The sequence below is a fragment of the Salmo salar genome, chromosome ssa27 (genome assembly GCF_905237065.1).
Source record: "Salmo salar chromosome ssa27, Ssal_v3.1, whole genome shotgun sequence".
Lineage (NCBI taxonomy): Eukaryota > Metazoa > Chordata > Actinopteri > Salmoniformes > Salmonidae > Salmo > Salmo salar.
This window is the reverse complement of record NC_059468.1, coordinates 44,473,946-44,495,322: the sequence shown is the minus strand read 5'-3', so window position 1 is coordinate 44,495,322 and position 21,377 is coordinate 44,473,946. Positions and strand designations below refer to the sequence as shown.

The 21,377-nt window shown below is 44.2% G+C and overlaps 1 protein-coding gene across 1 annotated transcript in view; it reads left to right on the top strand.

Moving 5' to 3' along the window:
* LOC106589158 (CUB and sushi domain-containing protein 2) overlaps positions 1 to 21,377 on the top strand; it is an 881,306-nt gene that overhangs the window by 702,906 nt on the left and 157,023 nt on the right. Inside the window, exons 39-44 of the mRNA XM_045709574.1 lie at positions 2,770 to 2,866; positions 4,797 to 4,901; positions 6,781 to 6,899; positions 11,934 to 12,003; positions 16,670 to 16,786; positions 18,815 to 19,024. Coding sequence (XP_045565530.1) covers positions 2,770 to 2,866; positions 4,797 to 4,901; positions 6,781 to 6,899; positions 11,934 to 12,003; positions 16,670 to 16,786; positions 18,815 to 19,024 — 718 coding nt within the window. The remainder of the gene's footprint in view (positions 1 to 2,769; positions 2,867 to 4,796; positions 4,902 to 6,780; positions 6,900 to 11,933; positions 12,004 to 16,669; positions 16,787 to 18,814; positions 19,025 to 21,377) is intronic.

Sequence of the window (21,377 nt, the reverse complement as noted above, 5' to 3'; positions counted from 1 at the left end):
ATCAATGCCATTGGGTGAAACATATTCCAGTCTGCTTATGGCCTTATACAGCTGGTTGAGTGCGGTCTTAGTGCCAGCATCGGTCTGTGGTGGTATGTAGACAGCTATGAATAATACGGATGAGAACTCTCTTGGTAGATAGTGTGGTCTACAGCTTATCATGAGGTACTCTACCTCAGGCGAGCAATACCTCGAGACTTCTTTAATATTAGACATCGCGCACCAGCATTTATTGACAAATAGACACAATCCCCCGCTCCTCATTTTACCAGAAAACCTATTTAATCCATGTCATTGTCCAGCCACGTCTCGGTGAAATGTAAGATATTACAGTTTTTAAATGTCCCATAGGTTGGATTAGTCTTAGTCGTAGACCGTCCAGTTTCTTGGTCAATAATACAGAGTGTACTGGTGAATGAATTTGAGACTGGTTACATTTTTATACATTTCATATCTCAGCTTTTAACCAAGGCAGTGGGGGGGTATTATTATTGCCTGCCACCAACTACCATACTCCCGGTTCAAAGGCACTTTTGTCTTGCCCGTTCACCCTCTGAATGACACACATACACAATCCATGTCTCATGTGTCTCAAGGCTTAAAAAATCCTTCTTTAACCTGTCTTCTCCCCTTCATCTACACTGATTGAAGTGGATTTAACAGGTGACATCAATAAGAGATCATAGCTTTCACCTGGATTCACCTGGTCAATCTGTAATGGAAAGAGAACAGGTGTTCCTAATATTTTGTACACTCTGTTTCAGCGAGAGCTTCAGGCTGAAACAATAGATGTGTGTTTTGCTCTGTTAAAATCTCTTAAGGATCGGACAAATCTAACTGCCTTTAGCTCAGGACTCGAAGCAAGGATAGCAAGGATATGCATATTATTGGTACCAATTTGAAAAGAAACACTGAAGTTTGTGGAAATTTGTGGAAATTTGAAATTAATGTTGAAGAATATAACACATTAGATCTGGTAAAAGATAATACAAAGAAAAAAACATGCATTTTATTTATTTATTTTTGTTCCGTCATCTTTGAAATGCAAGAGAAAGGCCATAATCTGATTTAGGACTCCAGGGTCAATTTAGATGTTGGCCACTAGATGGCAGCAGTGTATGTGCACATTTTTTTTGACTGATCCAATGAACCATTGCATTTATGTTCAAAATGTTGTATCATGTCTTCCCAAATGTGGCTAAATTGTCAATATATACATTTTCAAGTACATAACTGTGCACTCTCCTCAAACAATAGCATGGTATTATTTCACTGTAACAGCTACTGTAAATTGGACAGTGCAGTTAGATTAACAATAATTAAAGCTTTCTGCCAATATCAGATATGTCTATGTCCTGGGAAATGTTCTTGTTACTTACAACCTCATGCTAATCACATTACCTATTACCTATGCTTATCTCTATACCTATTTCTGTCAATGTACAGCAGCTCTGTGTGTGTGAGAGAGAGAGAGATTGAGAGTGAGATGCAGGGTGAGAGAGAGAGATGCAGAGAGAGATAAAGACAGAGATACAGAGAGAGAAAGATACAAAGAGAGAAAGAGATACAGATAAAGAGAGAGGGAGAGTAAGAGAGAGAAAGATACGAACAGAGAAAGATAAAGAGATAGATACAGGGAGAGATACAAAGAGAGGGAGAGTAAGAGAGAAAGAGACACAGAGCTATGCGGAGAGGGATATGGAGACACAGAGAGAGGGAGAGATACAGAGAGCGAGAGATACAGAGAGCGAGAGATACAGAAAGAGAGAGAGCGATACAGAGAGAGAGAGAGAGAGAGAGAGAGAGAGAGAGATACATACTTGTTACTGGCAGCCCGTGTACAGTACAAAGGCTCACTGTCTAATATATTCCTTGTGTTATTATTGATTTCTCTCTATATTTTTTCTCTCTGTGTTTCTGGGAAGGGCCCCGTAAGCATTTCACTGTTCGTCTTCACCTTTTCGTTTACGAAAAACGTGACATATACAACTCTATTTTTGAGGAAAATGGGCCAACTACATGACATGCGATATGAGTGCCAAACAGACATTTGGGATGGAGCAGGAGAAAACTTGGAATGACACGATGGGAGACCTTTGTGGTTGTCCCTTGATATTCCCTCTCTCTGAACCTCTGCTTTTTGCTTGTTAAGGTTGTGGAGAAAGTGGAGGATGGGGGAAAGAGAGACCTCTCTTCACCTCTCCTCTCCTCTCTTCACCTCTCCTCTCCTCTCTTCACCTCTCCTCTCCTCCCTTCACCTCTCCTCTCCTCCCTTCACCTCTCCTCTCCTCCCTTCACCTCTCCTCTCCTCCCTTCACCTCTCCTCTCCTCTCTTCACCTCTCCTCTCCTCCCTTCACCTCTCCTCTCCTCCCTTCACCTCTCCTCTCCTCTCCTCTCTTCACCTCTCCTCTCCTCCCTTCACCTCTCCTCTCCTCTCCTCCCTTCACCTCTCCTCTCCTCCCTTCACCTCTCCTCTCCTCTCCTCTCCTCTCCTCTCCCTCTCCTCTCCTCTCCTCTCCTCTCCTCTCCTCTCCTCTCCTCTCCTCTCCTCTCCTCTCCTCTCCTCTCCTCTCCTCTCCTCTCCTCTCCTCTCCTCCCTTCACCTCTCCTCTCCTCCCTTCACCTCTCCTCTCCTCCCTTCACCTCTCCTCTCCTCCCTTCACCTCTCCTCTCCTCTCCTCTCCTCCCTTCACCTCTCCTCTCCTCCCTTCACCTCTCCTCTCCTCCCTTCTCTTCTCCTCTCCTCTCCTCTCCTCTCCTCTCCTCAGATCCAGGTGATCAGTTTTGTGACTGAACAGAACTGGGATTCTCTGGAGGTGTTTGATGGAGGACACAACAGCGACACCATGCTGGGAAGCTTCTCAGGTGAGTCTCTATCTCCTTCTCTATTTCGGTCTCTCTCTCCTTTCCTCTTTCTGTTTATGTCTCTTTCTCTCTCTGTCTCTCTCTCTTTCTCTGTGTGTTGGTGGAGTGTTGCACCTTGCCGTTTTAGCTTAGGTGGGGATGGTTAAGTTAATGCCTTTTTCAAAAAACCACCAAATATATCCATGACTTCCATGAGCTGCTATAATATTACCATCGCAGCCTGTCCATTACCAGTGAGTAACCTACCGTAACCTGTTACTCTGCTACTCAATAGTTGAATCAGAGAGAAGCAGCAAGTCACTATTGATCTGCGTTACAGACGGTTAGGTGTATCAATACTCACTCGAGCTCAAAGAGAGGAGAGACAGGTGTATTAGAATGTGTATCGTTGAAAAGCTTACCTTTTTATTTTAAAGATCAAGTGACGCATTAGTTTATCTTCTGTTAAGTTTAACCTCGTCATATAACGATACTATATCATTACATTTTTTTGTCATTTAGCAGACGCTCTTATCCAGAGCGACTTACAGTAGTGAATGTATACATTTCATACATTTTTTTCTCCGTACTGGTCCCCCGTGGGAATCGAACCCACAACCCTGGCGTTGCAAACACCACGCTCTACCAACTGAGCCACTATATAGAGCTCTTTCTTTTGTTTCTCATTTTGGAACGAGACCAGGTTTAAATTGTTGCCATGGAGAAACACACAGGAATCACAAATGTCAGATGAAAACTTCACCGTGGTGTTAAGATGAATAAGCCAATCAGAGTGATGCAGAGCAGGCCATGTGACCTGGGTGTAGTAGAACCAGGAACTCTGAACTGAAGCCAAGGATTCCATCAGTTCTGTACTCCGGTTCAGTAATCATTTCACTGTAAAGTCTATACATGTTATATTCAACGCATGTGACAAATATCAACCGATTTTTTTATTTTACTCTAGGCAAGTCAGTTACGAACAAATTCTTATTTACAATGATGACCTAGGAACAGTGGGTTAACTGCCTTGTTCAGGGGGCAGAACAACAGATTTCTACCTTGTCAGCTCAGGGATTTGATCTTGCAATCTTTCGGTTACTAGTCCAACGCTCTAACCACTAGGCTACCTGCTGGTTACTGGCCCAACGCTCTAACCACTAGGCTACCTGCTGGTTACTGGACCAACACTCTAACCACTAGGCTACCTGCTGGTTACTAGTCCAACGCTCTAACCACTAGGCTACCTGCTGGTTACTAGTTCAACGCTCTAACCACTAGGCTACCTGCTGGTTACTGGCGCAACGCTCTAACCACTAGGCTACCTGCTGGTTACTAGTCCAACGCTCTAACCACTAGGCTACCCGCTGGTTACTAGTCCAACACTCTAACCACTAGGCTACCTGCTCGTTACTGGCCCAACGCTCTAACCACTAGGCTACCTGCTCTAACCACTAGGCTACCTGCTGGTTACTAGTCCAATGCTCTAACCACTAGGCTACATGCTGGTTACTAGTCCAACACTCTAACCACTAGGCTACCTGCTCTAACCACTAGGCTACCTGCTGGTTACTGGCCCAACGCTCTAACCACTAGGCTACCTGCTGGTTACTGGCCCAACGCTCTAACCACTAGGCTACCTGCTGGTTACTGGCCCAACGCTCTAACCACTAGGCTACCTGCTGGTTACTAGTCCAACGCTCTAACCACTAGGCTACCTGCTGGTTACTAGTCCAACACTCTAACCACTAGGCTACCCTGCCACCCCATTTGACCTGCTCTGTTAATAAATCTCTCTTGCATGAAACAAGCGTCATTATGAATAAACACCTATCTGTTTTTTTACAAGCGGTATGAGTACCTAAACATGTACATCTGTCCTCCTACGATAACCACTAAGATAAATAAGGGTTGATGAAGAGATGAATGTGTTGCTTGGTCTCCCCTGCAGGAACGACGGTCCCAGCTCTCCTGAACAGCACATCCAATCAGCTCTATCTCCACTTCTTCTCTGACATCAGCGTGTCTGCTGCCGGCTTCAGGCTGGAATACAAGAGTAAATATACATGTTGAAATATACTATAGTATCACTGGGATGTGTAGTGTCCTAGTGAAATATACTATAGTATCACTGGGATGTGTAGTGTCCTAGTGAAATATACTATAGTATCACTGGGATGTGTAGTGTCCTAATGAAATATACTATAGTATCACTGGGATGTGTAGTGTCCTAGTGAAATATACTATAGTATCACTGGGATGTGTAGTGTCCTAGTGAAATATACTATAGTATCACTGGGATGTGTAGTGTCCTAATGAAATATACTATAGTATCACTGGGATGTGTAGTGTCCTAGTGAAATATACTATAGTATCACTGGGATGTGTAGTGTCCTAGTGAAATATACTATAGTATCACTGGGATGTGTAGTGTCCTAGTGAAATATACTATAGTATCACTGGGATGTGTAGTGTCCTAATGAAATATACTATAGTATCACTGGGATGTGTAGTGTCCTAATGAAATATACTATAGTATCACTGGGATGTGTAGTGTCCTAATGAAATATACTATAGTATCACTGGGATGTGTAGTGTCCTAGTGAAATATACTATAGTATCACTGGGATGTGTAGTGTCCTAGTGAAATATACTATAGTATCACTGGGATGTGTCGTGTCCTAATGAAATATACTATAGTATCACTGGGATGTGTAGTGTCCTAATGAAATATACTATAGTATCACTGGGATGTGTAGTGTCCTAGTGAAATATACTATAGTATCACTGGGATGTGTAGTGTCCTAGTGAAATATACTATAGTATCACTGGGATGTGTAGTGTCCTAGTGAAATATACTATAGTATCACTGGGATGTGTAGTGTCCTAATGAAATATACTATAGTATCACTGGGATGTGTAGTGTCCTAATGAAATATACTATAGTATCACTGGGATGTGTAGTGTCCTAATGAAATATACTATAGTATCACTGGGATGTGTAGTGTCCTAATGAAATATACTATAGTATCACTGGGATGTGTAGTGTCCTAATGAAATATACTATAGTATCACTGGGATGTGTAGTGTCCTAGTGAAATATACTATAGTATCACTGGGATGTGTCGTGTCCTAATGAAATATACTATAGTATCACTGGGATGTGTAGTGTCCTAATGAAATATACTATAGTATCACTGGGATGTGTAGTGTCCTAGTGAAATATACTATAGTACAGTGAGGGGAAAAAAGTATTTGATCCCCTGCTTATTTTGTACGTTTGCCCACTGACAAAGAAATGATCAGTCTATAATTTTAATGGGAGGTTTATTTGAACAGTGAGAGACAGAATAACAACAAAAAAATCCAGAAAAATGCATGTCTAAAATGTTATAAATTGATTTGCATTTTAACGAGGGAAACTCATCTCTCTCTCTCTCTCTCTCTCTCTCTCTCTCTCTCTCTCTCTCTCCCTCTCTCTCTCCCCCTTTCTCTCCCTCTCTCTCATATCTCTCCATATCTCCCCCTCTCTCTCTCCCTCCCTCTCTCTCCCTCTCTCTCTCATCTCTCCATATCTCCCTCTCTGTCCCTCTCATCTCTCCATATCTCTCTCTGTCCCTCTCATCTCTCCATATCTCCCTCTCTGTCCCTCTCATCTCCCCATATCTCCCTCTCTGTCCCTCTCATCTCTCCATATCTCTCTCTCTCCATATCTCCCTCTCTGTCCCTCTCATCTCTCCATATCTCTCTCTCTCATCTCTCCATATCTCCCTCTCTGTCCCTCTCATCTCTCCATATCTCTCTCTCTCATCTCTCCATATCTCCCTCTCTGTCCCTCTCATCTCTCCATATCTCCCTCTCTGTCCCTCTCATCTCTCCATATCTCCCTCTCTGTCCCTCTCATCTCTCCATATCTCCCTCTCTGTCCCTCTCAGCGGTCTCTCTGACCAGTTGCCCTGAGCCAGTGGTTCCTATGAATGGTATCAAGGTGGGAGAGAGACTCCAAATGAACCACGTTGTCTCATTCCAGTGTGAACCAGGATACACTTTACAGGTAACAGCCTACCTTTATTATAACCATAGAGTCTAATAATAATAATACTAATACAGGTAACAGTCTACCTTTAATATAACTGTAGAGAAACAGGTAACAGTCTACCTTTAATATAACCGTAGAGAAACAGGTAACAGCCTACCTTTAATATAACCATAGAGTCTAATAATAATAATTAACTAATACAGGTAACAGCCTACCTTTAATATAACCGTAGAGAAACAGGTAACAGTCTACCTTTATTATAACCATAGAGTCTAATAATAATAATTAACTAATACAGGTAACAGCCTACCTTTAATATAACCGTAGAGAAACAGGTAACAGTCTACCTTTATTATAACCATAGAGTCTAATAATAATAATTAACTAATACAGGTAACAGCCTACCTTTAATATAACCGTAGAGAAACAGGTAACAGTCTACCTTTAATATAACCGTAGAGAAACAGGTAACAGTCTACCTTTAATATAACCGTAGAGAAACAGGTAACAGCCTACCTTTAATATAACCGTAGAGAAACAGGTAACAGTCTACCTTTAATATAACCGTAGAGAAACAGGTAACAGCCTACCTTTAATATAACCGTAGAGAAACAGGTAACAGTCTACCTTTAATATAACCGTAGAGAAACAGGTAACAGTCTACCTTTATTATAACCATAGAGTCTAATAATAATAATTAACTAATACAGGTAACAGTCTACCTTTAATATAACCGTAGAGAAACAGGTAACAGTCTACCTTTATTATAACCATAGAGTCTAATAATAATAATTAACTAATACAGGTAACAGTCTACCTTTAATATAACCGTAGAGAAACAGGTAACAGTCTACCTTTAATATAACCGTAGAGAAACAGGTAACAGTCTACCTTTAATATAACCGTAGAGAAACAGGTAACAGCCTACCTTTAATATAACTGTAGAGAAACAGGTAACAGTCTACCTTTAATATAACCGTAGAGAAACAGGTAACAGTCTACCTTTAATATAACTGTAGAGAAACAGGTAACAGCCTACCTTTAATATAACCGTAGAGAAACAGGTAACAGTCTACCTTTAATATAACCGTAGAGAAACAGGTAACAGTCTACCTTTATTATAACCATAGAGTCTAATAATAATAATTAACTAATACAGGTAACAGTCTACCTTTAATATAACCGTAGAGAAACAGGTAACAGTCTACCTTTATTATAACCATAGAGTCTAATAATAATAATTAACTAATACAGGTAACAGTCTACCTTTAATATAACCGTAGAGAAACAGGTAACAGTCTACCTTTAATATAACCGTAGAGAAACAGGTAACAGTCTACCTTTAATATAACCGTAGAGAAACAGGTAACAGTCTACCTTTAATATAACTGTAGAGAAACAGGTAACAGCCTACCTTTAATATAACCGTAGAGAAACAGGTAACAGTCTACCTTTAATATAACCGTAGAGTCTAATAATAATAATTAACTAATACAGGTAACAGCCTACCTTTAATATAACCGTAGAGAAACAGGTAACAGTCTACCTTTAATATAACTGTAGAGAAACAGGTAACAGCCTACCTTTAATATAACCGTAGAGAAACAGGTAACAGTCTACCTTTATTATAACCGTAGAGAAACAGGTAACAGCCTACCTTTAATATAACCGTAGAGAAACAGGTAACAGTCTACCTTTAATATAACCGTAGAGAAACAGGTAACAGTCTACCTTTATTATAACCATAGAGTCTAATAATAATAATTAACTAATACAGGTAACAGTCTACCTTTAATATAACCGTAGAGAAACAGGTAACAGTCTACCTTTAATATAACCGTAGAGAAACAGGTAACAGTCTACCTTTAATATAACCGTAGAGAAACAGGTAACAGTCTACCTTTAATATAACTGTAGAGAAACAGGTAACAGCCTACCTTTAATATAACCGTAGAGAAACAGGTAACAGTCTACCTTTAATATAACCGTAGAGTCTAATAATAATAATTAACTAATACAGGTAACAGCCTACCTTTAATATAACCGTAGAGAAACAGGTAACAGTCTACCTTTAATATAACTGTAGAGAAACAGGTAACAGCCTACCTTTAATATAACCGTAGAGAAACAGGTAACAGTCTACCTTTATTATAACCGTAGAGAAACAGGTAACAGCCTACCTTTAATATAACCGTAGAGAAACAGGTAACAGTCTACCTTTAATATAACCGTAGAGAAACAGGTAACAGTCTACCTTTATTATAACCATAGAGTCTAATAATAATAATTAACTAATACAGGTAACAGTCTACCTTTAATATAACCGTAGAGAAACAGGTAACAGCCTACCTTTAATATAACCGTAGAGAAACAGGTAACAGTCTACCTTTAATATAACCGTAGAGAAACAGGTAACAGTCTACCTTTAATATAACTGTAGAGAAACAGGTAACAGCCTACCTTTAATATAACCGTAGAGAAACAGGTAACAGTCTACCTTTAATATAACCGTAGAGTCTAATAATAATAATTAACTAATACAGGTAACAGCCTACCTTTAATATAACCGTAGAGAAACAGGTAACAGTCTACCTTTAATATAACTGTAGAGAAACAGGTAACAGCCTACCTTTAATATAACCGTAGAGAAACAGGTAACAGTCTACCTTTATTATAACCGTAGAGAAACAGGTAACAGCCTACCTTTAATATAACCGTAGAGAAACAGGTAACAGTCTACCTTTAATATAACCGTAGAGAAACAGGTAACAGTCTACCTTTAATATAACCGTAGAGAAACAGGTAACAGCCTACCTTTAATATAACTGTAGAGAAACAGGTAACAGTCTACCTTTAATATAACCGTAGAGAAACAGGTAACAGTCTACCTTTATTATAACCATAGAGTCTAATAATAATAATTAACTAATACAGGTAACAGTCTACCTTTAATATAACCGTAGAGAAACAGGTAACAGTCTACCTTTAATATAACCGTAGAGAAACAGGTAACAGTCTACCTTTAATATAACCGTAGAGAAACAGGTAACAGTCTACCTTTAATATAACCATAGAGTCTAATAATAATAATTAACTAATACAGGTAACAGCCTACCTTTAATATAACCGTAGAGAAACAGGTAACAGTCTACCTTTATTATAACCATAGAGTCTAATAATAATAATTAACTAATACAGGTAACAGCCTACCTTTAATATAACCGTAGAGAAACAGGTAACAGTCTACCTTTAATATAACCGTAGAGAAACAGGTAACAGTCTACCTTTAATATAACCGTAGAGAAACAGGTAACAGTCTACCTTTAATATAACCGTAGAGTCTACTAATAATAATAATACGGCTATAGAGAAAGTAGTGATGATGATGATGAGAAGGAGGACAAAGAGACTGTAGGGAGAGGAGACTGTAGGGGGAGGAGACTGTAGGGAGGGGAGACTGTAGGGAGAGGAGACTGTAGGGGGAGGAGACTGTAGGGAGGGGAGACTGTAGGGAGGGGAGACTGTAGGGGGAGGAGACTGTAGGGAGGGGAGACTGTAGGGAGAGGAGATAGGAGAGAAGACTGTAGGGAGAGAAGACTGTAGGGAGAGAAGACTGTAGGGAGAGGAGACTGTAGGGAGAGGACACTATATGGGGAGGAGACTGTAGGGAGAGGAGACTGTAGGGAGAGGAGATAGGAGAGAAGACTGTAGGGAGAGAAGACTGTAGGGAGAGAAGACTGTAGGGAGAGGAGACTGTCGGGAGAGAAGACTGTAGGGAGTGGAGACTGTAGGGAGAGGAGACTAGGGAGAGGAGATAGGAGAGAGAAGACTGTAGGGAGAGAAGACTGTAGGGAGAGAAGTCTGGAGGGAGAGAAGACTGTAGGGAGTGGAGACTGTAGGGAGAGGAGACTGTAGGGAGAGGAGATAGGAGAGAGGAGACTGTGTAAGGAGAGAAGAGATTTGAGGGTGAAAGCATTATGTGACAGTGAAGTGACAATGGAAAGAGGCTAATGCATTGATTAGCTGTTTTTTTATGTCTGAGTGTGTCTCTGTGTCTCTGTGTCTCTCTGTGTCTCTCTGTGTGTTTCTGTGTGTATCTGTGTGTCTCTGTGTGTCTCTGTGTGTCTCTGTGTGTCTCTGTGTGTCTCTGTGTCTGTGTCTGTGTGTGTCTGTGTCTGTGTGTGTCTGTGTGTGTCTGTGTGTGTCTGTGTCTCTGTGTGTCTCTGTGTGTCTGTGTGTGTCTGTGTGTCTCTGTGTGTTTCTGTGTGTCTGTGTGTCTCTGTGTGTCTGTGTGTCTCTGTGTGTCTGTGTGTCTCTGTGTGTCTCTGTGTGTGTCTGTGTGTCTCTGTGTGTTTCTGTGTGTCTGTGTGTCTCTGTGTGTCTCTGTGTGTCTGTGTGTCTCTGTGTGTCTGTGTGTCTCTGTGTGTCTGTGTGTCTCTGTGTGTCTGTGTGTCTCTGTGTGTTTCTGTGTGTCTGTGTGTGTCTGTGTGTCTCTGTGTGTCTGTGTGTCTGTGTCTCTCTGTGTCTCTCTGTGTGTTTCTGTGTGTATCTGTGTGTCTCTGTGTGTCTCTGTGTGTCTCTGTGTGTCTCTGTGTCTGTGTCTGTGTGTGTCTGTGTCTGTGTGTGTCTGTGTGTGTCTGTGTGTGTCTGTGTCTCTGTGTGTCTCTGTGTGTCTGTGTGTGTCTGTGTGTCTCTGTGTGTTTCTGTGTGTCTGTGTGTCTCTGTGTGTCTGTGTGTCTCTGTGTGTCTGTGTGTCTCTGTGTGTCTCTGTGTGTGTCTGTGTGTCTCTGTGTGTTTCTGTGTGTCTGTGTGTCTCTGTGTGTCTCTGTGTGTCTGTGTGTCTCTGTGTGTCTGTGTGTCTCTGTGTCTCTGTGTGTCTGTGTGTCTCTGTGTGTTTCTGTGTGTCTGTGTGTCTCTGTGTGTCTGTGTGTGTCTGTGTGTCTCTGTGTGTCTGTGTGTGTGTTTCTGTGTGTCTGTGTGTCTCTGTGTGTCTGTGTGTCTGTGTGTCTCTGTGTGTCTGTGTGTCTGTGCTGTGTGTTATTTTCCCAGGGAAACTCTCACATCTCCTGCATGCCAGGAACCGTCAGGCGATGGAACTACCCACCTCCACTCTGCATCGGTAAAAACCTTTTCACTTTTCTGAGGGACACTTCCTTCATTTACATTCAATTTCAAATCAAAGGGTTTTATCGGCATTGGAAACATATGTTTACGTGGCCAAAGCAAGTGACATTGATAAAAAAAAAAAAGTGAAATAAACAATAAAAATGAATAGTTAACATTACACTCACAAACGTTCCAAAGGAATTGATACAGTACAAATCTCATATTATGTCTATTAACATAAATATGGGTTGTATTTACAATGGTGTTTGTTCTTCACCGATTGACCTTTTCTTGTGGCAACAGGTCACACATCTTGCTGCTGTGATTGGACACTGTAATATTTCATCCAATAGATATGGGAGTTTATCAAAATTGGGTTTGTTTTCTAATTCTTTGTGAGTCTGTGTAATCTGAGGGAAATATGTGTCTCTAATATGGTCCTACATTTGGCAGGAGGTTAGGAAGTGCAGCTCAGTTTCCACCTCATTTTGTGGGCAGTGTTGCCACATATCCTGTCTTCTCTTGAGAGCCAGGTCTGCCTTCGACCTTTCTCAATAGCAAGGCTATGCTCACTGAGTCTGTACATAGTCAAAGCTTTCCTTAAGTTTGGGTCAGTCACAGTGGTCAGGTTTTCTGCCGCTGTGTACTCTCTGTTTAGGGCCAAATAGCATTCTAGTTTGCTCTGTTTTTTTGTTAATTCGTTCCAATGTGTCAAGTAATTGTGTTTCTGTCCTGGGGCTCTGTGGGGTCTGTTTGTGTTTGTGAACAGAGCCCCAGGACCAGTTTGCTTAGGGGACTCTTCTCCAGGTTCATCTCTCTGCAGGTGATGGCTTTGTTATGGAAGGTTTGGGAATCACTTCCTTTTAGGTGGTTGTAGAATTTAATGGCTCTTTTCCTGAAGAGTAAAAGTAAAAGTTGTCAAAAATCTAAAAAGTAAAGTAGATACCCCAAAAAACGACTTAAGAAGTACTTAAGAGGATGTTTTTGCAGAATTCTGCATGCGGAGTCTCAATTTGGTGTTTGTCCCATTTTGTGAATTCTTGGTTGGTGAGCGGACCCCAGACCTCACAACCATAAAGGGCAATGGGTTCTATAACTGATTCAAATATTTTTTGCCAGATCCTTTTTGGGATGTTTAATTTTATGTTCCTTTTGATGGTGAAGAAGGCCCTTCTTGCCTTGTCTCTCAGATCGTTCACAGCTTTGTGGAAGTTACCTGTGGCACTGCTGTTTAGGGCGAGGTATGTATAGTTATTTGTGTGCTCTAGATGAAATTTGTATTTGTGGTCCTTGCAACTGGACCTTTTTTGGAACACCATTATTTTTGTCAGGGCCCAGGTCTGACTGAATCTGTGCAGAAGATCTAGATGCTGCTGTAGGTCCTCCTTGGTTGGGGACAGATCTAGGTGCTGCTGTAGGCCCTCCTTGGTTGGGGACAGATCTAGGTGCTGCTGTAGGTCCTCCTTGGTTGGGGACAGAAGCACCAGATCATCAGCAAACAGTAGACATTTGACTTCAGATTCTAGTAGGGTGAGGCCGGGTGCTGCAGACTGTTCTAGTGCCCTCGCCAATTCATTGGTAGACTACATGGCCAAAGGTATAAAGACATCCCTTCAAATTAGTGGATTCAGCTTTTTCAGCCACACCCGTTGCTGACAGGTGCATACAATTGAGCACACAGCCATGCAATCTCCATAGACAAACACTGGCAGTAGAATAGCCTTACTGGAGAGCTCAGTGACTTTCAACGTGGCATCATCACAGGATACCAAATTTCCCAAAAGTCAGTTTTGGGAAATTTCAGTCAGATTTCTTCCCTGCTAGAGCTGCCCCAGTCAGTGCTGTTATTGTAAAGTGGAAATGTCTAAAGAGCAACAACGGCTCAACTGTGAAGTGGTAGGTCACACAAGCTCACAGAATGGGATCGCCGAGTGCTGAAGTGCATAGCAGGTAAAAATCGCCTGTTTGCCGGTTGCAACACTCACTACTATGTTCCAAACTGCCTCTGGAAGAACTGTTCTTCGGGAGCTTAATGAAATGGGTTTCCATGGCTGAGCAGCCGCATGCAAGCCTTAGATCACAATGCCAAGCGTCGGCTGGAGGGTGTAAAGCTGACTGCCATTGGACTCTGGAGCAGTGTGTTCTCTGGAGTGATGAATCACACCTTCACCGTCTTGCAGTTTGACGGACAAATCTGGGTTTGGAGGAGAACGCCAGGAGACGCTACCTGCCCCAATGCATAGTGCCAACAGTAGTTATTGGGGTCAAATCTGTCTCCACTTTTGTGGATTGGGGTGATCAGTCCTTGGTTCCAAATTTTGGGGGAAGATGCCAGAGCTGAGGATGATGTTAAATAGTTTAAATGTAGCCAATTGGAATTTGTGGTCTGTATATTTTATCATTTCATTGAGGATACCATCAACCCCACATGCATTTTTGGGTTGGAGGGTTTGTATTTAGTCCTGTAGTTCATTCAATGTAATTGGAGAATCCAGTGGGTTCTGGTCGTCTTTAATAGTTGATTCTAAGATTAGTATTTGATCATGTATATGGTTTTGCTCTTCATTCTTTGTTATAGAGCCAACAGGATTGGAGAAGTGGTTTATCCATACATCTCCATTTTGGAGAGAAATCTTTGTGGTGTTTGTTTAGAGTTTTCCAATTTTCCCAGAAGTGGTTTTTTTTTGTTGATCAAACCATTTGTCATTGTTGTTCATTTTCGTAGGTTGTCTGCTTAACATTGTTTGATTTGATAGGGAAGCTGAGAGGTCAAATATACTGTCTAGGTTTTTTACTGCCAAGTTTACACCTTCACTATTACAGTGAAATGTTTTGTCCAGGAAGTTGTCTAAAAGGGATTTAATTTGTTGTTGCCTAATAGTTTTTTGGTCGGTTTCCACACTACTTTCCTTCCATCTGTAGCATTTCTTAATATTATTCAGTTCCTTTGGCTTTGATGCCTCATGATTGAGTATTTCTCTGTTCAAGTAGACTGTGATTTTGCTGTGGTCTGATAGGGGTGTCAGTGGGCTGACTGTGAACACTCTGAGAGACTCTGGGTTGAGGTCAGTGATAAAGTAGTCTACAATACAACTGCCAAGAGATGAGCTATAGGTGTACCTACCATAGGAGTCTCCTCGAAGCCTACCATTGACTATGTCCATACCCAGCATGCAACAGAGCTGCAGGAGTTGTGACCCGTTTTTGTTGGTTATGTTGTCATAGTTGTGTCTAGGGGGGCATATGGGGGAGGGAATGCTGTCACCTCCAGGCAGGTGTTTGTCCCCCCTGTGTGCTGAGGGTGTCTGGTTCATGTCCAGTTCTGGCATTTAGGTCACTACAGACTAGTACATGTCCCTGGGCCTGGAAATGATTGATTTCCCCCTCCAGGATGGAGAAGCTGTCTTCATTAAAGTATGGGGATTCTAGTGGGGGGATATAGGTAGGATGGAGAAGCTGTCTTCATTAAAGTATGGGGATTCTAGTGGGGGGATATAGGTAGGATGGAGAAGCTGTCTTCATTAAAGTATGGGGATTCTAGTGGGGGGATATAGGTAGGATGGAGAAGCTGTCTTCATTAAAGTATGGGGATTCTAGTGGGGGGATATAGGTAGGATGGAGAAGCTGTCTTCATTATAGTATGGGGATTCTAGTGGGGGGATGTAGGTAGCACACAGGAGGACATTTTTCTCTGTTGAGATTATTTCCTTACTAATTTCTAGCCAGATGTAAAATGTTCCTGTTTTGATTAACTTAATAGAGAGGATTAGCTCGATACCAGATTAGCGTACCCCCTGAGTCCCTTCTCTGTTTCACACCTGGTAGTTTGGTAGATGGGACTACCAGCTCTCTGTAGGGCAGCCAGTGAGTCCATCTCTTTTATACCATGTCTCTCTCTGTCTCTCTCTGTCTCTCTCTCTCTCTCTGTCTCTCTGTCTCTCTCTGTCTCTCTCTCTCTGTCTCTCTCTCTCTCTGTCTCTCTGTGTCTCTCTGTCTCTCTCTCTCTGTCTCTCTCTCTCTCTCTCTCTCTCTCTCTCTCTGTCTCTCTCTCTGTCTCTCTCTCCCTCCCTCTATCCATATCCCTCTCTCCATATCTCCCTCTCTCTCGTGCTCTCGTATTCCCTTTAAGCCCTGTTTCTTCGCTTCAATCAAAGTGACATTTGAATCAATCAGTGATTTAAGCTCAAAGAACGCTGTGATGGAGAGAGGGAGTAGAGACGCAGGAGAGCAGAGTAGAGAGAGGGTAAAGAGATGTTTCTCATCCCTCTGATATGGGAATTGGACATTGTAGACTACCAAGGTGCTTTTCGAGACCTTTGATGGTTTAGAGAGCTGTATCGTAGGGTATTTATAGTGGAATTAACCTATTTCATATACTTGCTCCTGCTGTGTCAATTTATTAAAAGCAAATGCATAATTTTTTTTGTATGTGTGTTTTTCATGATATAAAAAAAGACTATATTTTCAAGGCCAGGTGCTAGCAGGTGCTAGCATATTCATATCCACATATTCAAAACAAATCATTCATTTGAACAAAGATTCTGTCCGTGAGGAGTCGCCATGGTTGTAGCTTTCCATGCCAATAGATGGTAATTATTACGAATAAGCACCACTTTTTTTGGGGGGTTGTAATGGTTTATTCCCCCAACCATCTCCCTTCTCTCTATGCCTCGGTCCAGCCCAATGTGGAGGAATCCAGGGGGAGATGGAAGGCATGATCCTTAGCCCTGGTTTCCCTGGCAACTACCCTAGCAACAGTGACTGTACCTGGAGAATCTACCTGCCTGTGGGATACGGTGAGAGAGAAGCCCCCTTCACTAAAGATGTCGTGATTGTTGTACAGTACTCCACAATAGCAGAGGAACAGCAATAGACCTGAGGTTACCTGTCTCTAACCCTTACCTGTGTACCTGAGGTTACCTGTCTCTAACCCTTACCTGTGTACCTGAGGTTATCTGTCTCTAACCCTTACCTGTGTACCTGAGGTTACCTGTCTCTAACCCTTACCTGTGTACCTGAGGTTACCTGTCTCTAACCCTTACCTGTGTTCCTGAGGTTACCTGTCTCCAACCCTTACCTGTGTACCTGAGGTTACCTGTCTCCAACCCTTACCTGTGTACCTGAGGTTACCTGTCTCTAACCCTTACCTGTGTACCTGAGGTCATCTGTGTCTGTCTCTAACCCTTACCTGTGTACCTGAGGTTATCTGTCTCTGTCTCTAACCCTTACCTGTGTTCCTGAGGTTACCTGTCTCTAACCCTTACCTGTGTACCTGAGGTTACCTGTCTCTAACCCTTACCTGTGTACCTGAGGTTACCTGTCTCCAACCCTTACCTGTGTACCTGAGGTTACCTGTCTCTAACCCTTACCTGTGTACCTGAGGTTATCTGTGTCTGTCTCTAACCCTTACCTGTGTTCCTGAGGTTACCTGTCTCTAACCCTTACCTGTGTTCCTGAGGTTACCTGTCTCTAACCCTTACCTGTGTACCTGAGGTTACCTGTCTCTAACCCTTACCTGTGTACCTGAGGTTACCTGTCTCTAACCCTTACCTGTGTACCTGAGGTTACCTGTCTCTAACCCTTACCTGTGTTCCTGAGGTTACCTGTCTCTAACCCTTACCTGTGTACCTGAGGTTACCTGTCTCTAACCCTTACCTGTGTACCTGAGGTTACCTGTCTCTAACCCTTACCTGTGTACCTGAGGTTACCTGTCTCCAACCCTTACCTGTGTACCTGAGGTTACCTGTCTCCAACCCTTACCTGTGTACCTGAGGTTACCTGTCTCCAACCCTTACCTGTGTACCTGAGGTTATCTGTGTCTGTCTCTAACCCTTACCTGTGTACCTGAGGTTACCTGTCTCTAACCCTTACCTGTGTACCTGAGGTTACCTGTCTCCAACCCTTACCTGTGTACCTGAGGTTACCTGTCTCCAACCCTTACCTGTGTACCTGAGGTTATCTGTGTCTGTCTCTAACCCTTACCTGTGTACCTGAGGTTACCTGTCTCTAACCCTTACCTGTGTACCTGAGGTTACCTGTCTCTAACCCTTACCTGTGTACCTGAGGTTACCTGTCTCTAACCCTTACCTGTGTACCTGAGGTTACCTGTCTCTAACCCTTACCTGTGTACCTGAGGTTACCTGTCTCTAACCCTTACCTGTGTACCTGAGGTTACCTGTCTCTAACCCTTACCTGTGTTCCTGAGGTTACCTGTCTCTAACCCTTACCTGTGTACCTGAGGTTACCTGTCTCTAACCCTTACCTGTGTACCTGAGGTTACCTGTCTCTAACCCTTACCTGTGTACCTGAGGTTACCTGTCTCCAACCCTTACCTGTGTACCTGAGGTTACCTGTCTCCAACCCTTACCTGTGTACCTGAGGTTACCTGTCTCCAACCCTTACCTGTGTACCTGAGGTTATCTGTGTCTGTCTCTAACCCTTACCTGTGTACCTGAGGTTACCTGTCTCTAACCCTTACCTGTGTACCTGAGGTTACCTGTCTCCAACCCTTACCTGTGTACCTGAGGTTACCTGTCTCCAACCCTTACCTGTGTACCTGAGGTTATCTGTGTCTGTCTCTAACCCTTACCTGTGTACCTGAGGTTACCTGTCTCTAACCCTTACCTGTGTACCTGAGGTTACCTGTCTCTAACCCTTACCTGTGTACCTGAGGTTACCTGTCTCTAACCCTTACCTGTGTACCTGAGGTTACCTGTCTCTAACCCTTACCTGTGTACCTGAGGTTACCTGTCTCTAACCCTTACCTGTGTACCTGAGGTTATCTGTGTCTGTCTCTAACCCTTACCTGTGTTCCTTCACCCCAGGAGCCCACGTCCAGTTCTTAAACTTCTCCACCGAGGCCAACCATGACTTCCTGGAGATTCGGAACGGCCCCCTGGATACCAGCACTGTGATTGGTCGATTTAGTGGACAGGATGTCCCGCCCTCCCTGCTCACCACTTCCCACGAGACCACAGTGTATTTCCATAGCGACCACTCCCAGAACAGGCCAGGCTTCCGGTTTGAGTACCAGGGTAAGAGATGCATTTCAGGTTGATTTTCAATAGAATAGACAGGTTCCGTCTATAATTCTGAATTTAGACAGTGCCTGTTTTTTTCCCGTCGTTTGGGATTGAGGCACACTGCTTGGTCAAACACTGACATCTGAAAACATCTCGCTAAGATTTTTAACAACTACGTATCTCTCCACCTGTCTGACTCATTTTTGTAATGTCCCTGAATATATCGTTATGGAACAAATTCCTCCACAACGACGTCATAAGAGAATAAACAGTCACCTAACTCGTAAACGCAACAACAACATAAATTAATCTTGATCCATGGATTTGTGTTTACATCAGTAGTATTTCACTGCTTACTGATCTTGGACGTTAACCTGTCATAGGCTGCGGTCTTTAAAACACTTAAAAAAAGACACACCCTCGTCCACTTTACCCTCGCCTTATGCCCCTCGGGGGAAATCCCCGTCGCCATCTTGTAGGGCGGTCCAAATGATTAGCCAAGCAAGGGAAGTTTGCAACGTAAGCCCCTCCGCCCTCGTTTTTAGTCGTCTTTGTGAGTGTACAGTTATGTTCACATCCGGTGAATGAAACTCCACCATAATTCGATTCATGAAGATTGTACATCTGCTAAAAAAAGTCAGCGAAAAACTACAAAACAACATCAATGAAGAAGTCAACATCCAAGTGTAAGTAAAAACAAATGCAAATCATTTAGAAATTGTTCTACTAATGCACATGACGACACAAACACATCTCGTAAAAAGTAAATATGTTTTTGTTTGATTATCTTTTGGAAATTGAAGAAATAAACAACAGAGACTCCTCCCTCCTGTCTCCACCCCCAGAGAAACCCCTCCCTCCTGTCTCCACCCCCAGAAACCCCTCCCTCCTGTCTCCACCCCCAGAGAAACCCCTCCCTCCTGTCTCCACCCCCAGAGAAACCCCTCCCTCCTGTCTCCACCCCAGAGAAGCCCCTCCCTCCTGTCTCCACCCCCAGAGAAACCCCTCCCCCCTCTCTCCACCCCCAGAGAAACCCCTCCCTCCTGTCTCCACCCCCAGAAACCCCTCCATCCTGACTCCACCCCCAGAGAAACCCCTCCCTCCTCTCTCCACCCCCAGAGAAACCCCTCCCTCCTGTCTCCACCCCCAGAAACCCCTCCCTCCTGTCTCCACCCCCAGAGAAACCCCTCCCTCCTGTCTCCACCCCCAGAAACCCCTCCCTCCTGTCTCCACCCCAGAAACCCCTCCCTCCTGTCTCCACCCCCCAGAGAAACCCCTCCCTCCTGTCTCCACCCCCAGAAACCCCTCCCTCCTGTCTCCACCCCAGAAACCCCTCCCTCCTGTCTCCACCCCCAGAAACCCCTCCCTCCTGTCTCCACCCCCAGAGAAACCCCTCCCTCCTCTCTCCACCCCCAGAGAAACCCCTCCCTCCTGTCTCCACCCCCAGAGAAACCCCTCCCTCCTGTCTCCACCCCCAGAAACCCCCTCCCTCCTGTCTCCACCCCAGAAACCCCTCCCTCCTGTCTCCACCCCCAGAGAAACCCCTCCCTCCTGTCTCCACCCCCAGAGAAACCCCTCCCTCCTGTCTCCACCCCCAGAAACCCCTCCCTCCTGTCTCCACCCCAGAGAAACCCCTCCCTCCTGTCTCCACCCCCAGAAACCCCTCCCTCCTGTCTCCACCCCCAGAGAAACCCCTCCCTCCTCTCTCCACCCCCAGAGAAACCCCTCCCTCCTCTCTCCACCCCCAGAGAAACCCCTCCCTCCTGTCTCCACCCCCAGAGAAACCCCTCCCTCCTGTCTCCACCCCCAGAAACCCCTCCCTCCTGTCTCCACCCCAGAAACCCCTCCCTCCTGTCTCCACCCCCAGAGAAACCCCTCCCTCCTGTCTCCACCCCCAGAGAAACCCCTCCCTCCTGTCTCCACCCCCAGAAACCCCTCCCTCCTGTCTCCACCCCAGAAACCCCTCCCTCCTGTCTCCACCCCCAGAGAAGCCCCTCCCTCCTGTCTCCACCCCCAGAGAAACCCCTCCCTCCTCTCTCCACCCCCAGAGAAGCCCCTCCCTCCTGTCTCCACCCCCAGAGAAACCCCTCCCTCCTCTCTCCACCCCCAGAGAAACCCCTCCCTCCTGTCTCCACCCCCAGAGAAACCCCTCCCTCCTGTCTCCACCCCCAGAAACCCCTCCCTCCTGTCTCCACCCCCAGAAACCCCTCCCTCCTGTCTCCACCCCCAGAGAAACCCCTCCCTCCTGTCTCCACCCCCAGAAACCCCTCCCTCCTGTCTCCACCCCCAGAAACCCCTCCCTCCTGTCTCCACCCCAGAAACCCCTCCCTCCTGTCTCCACCCCCAGAGAAACCCCTCCCTCCTG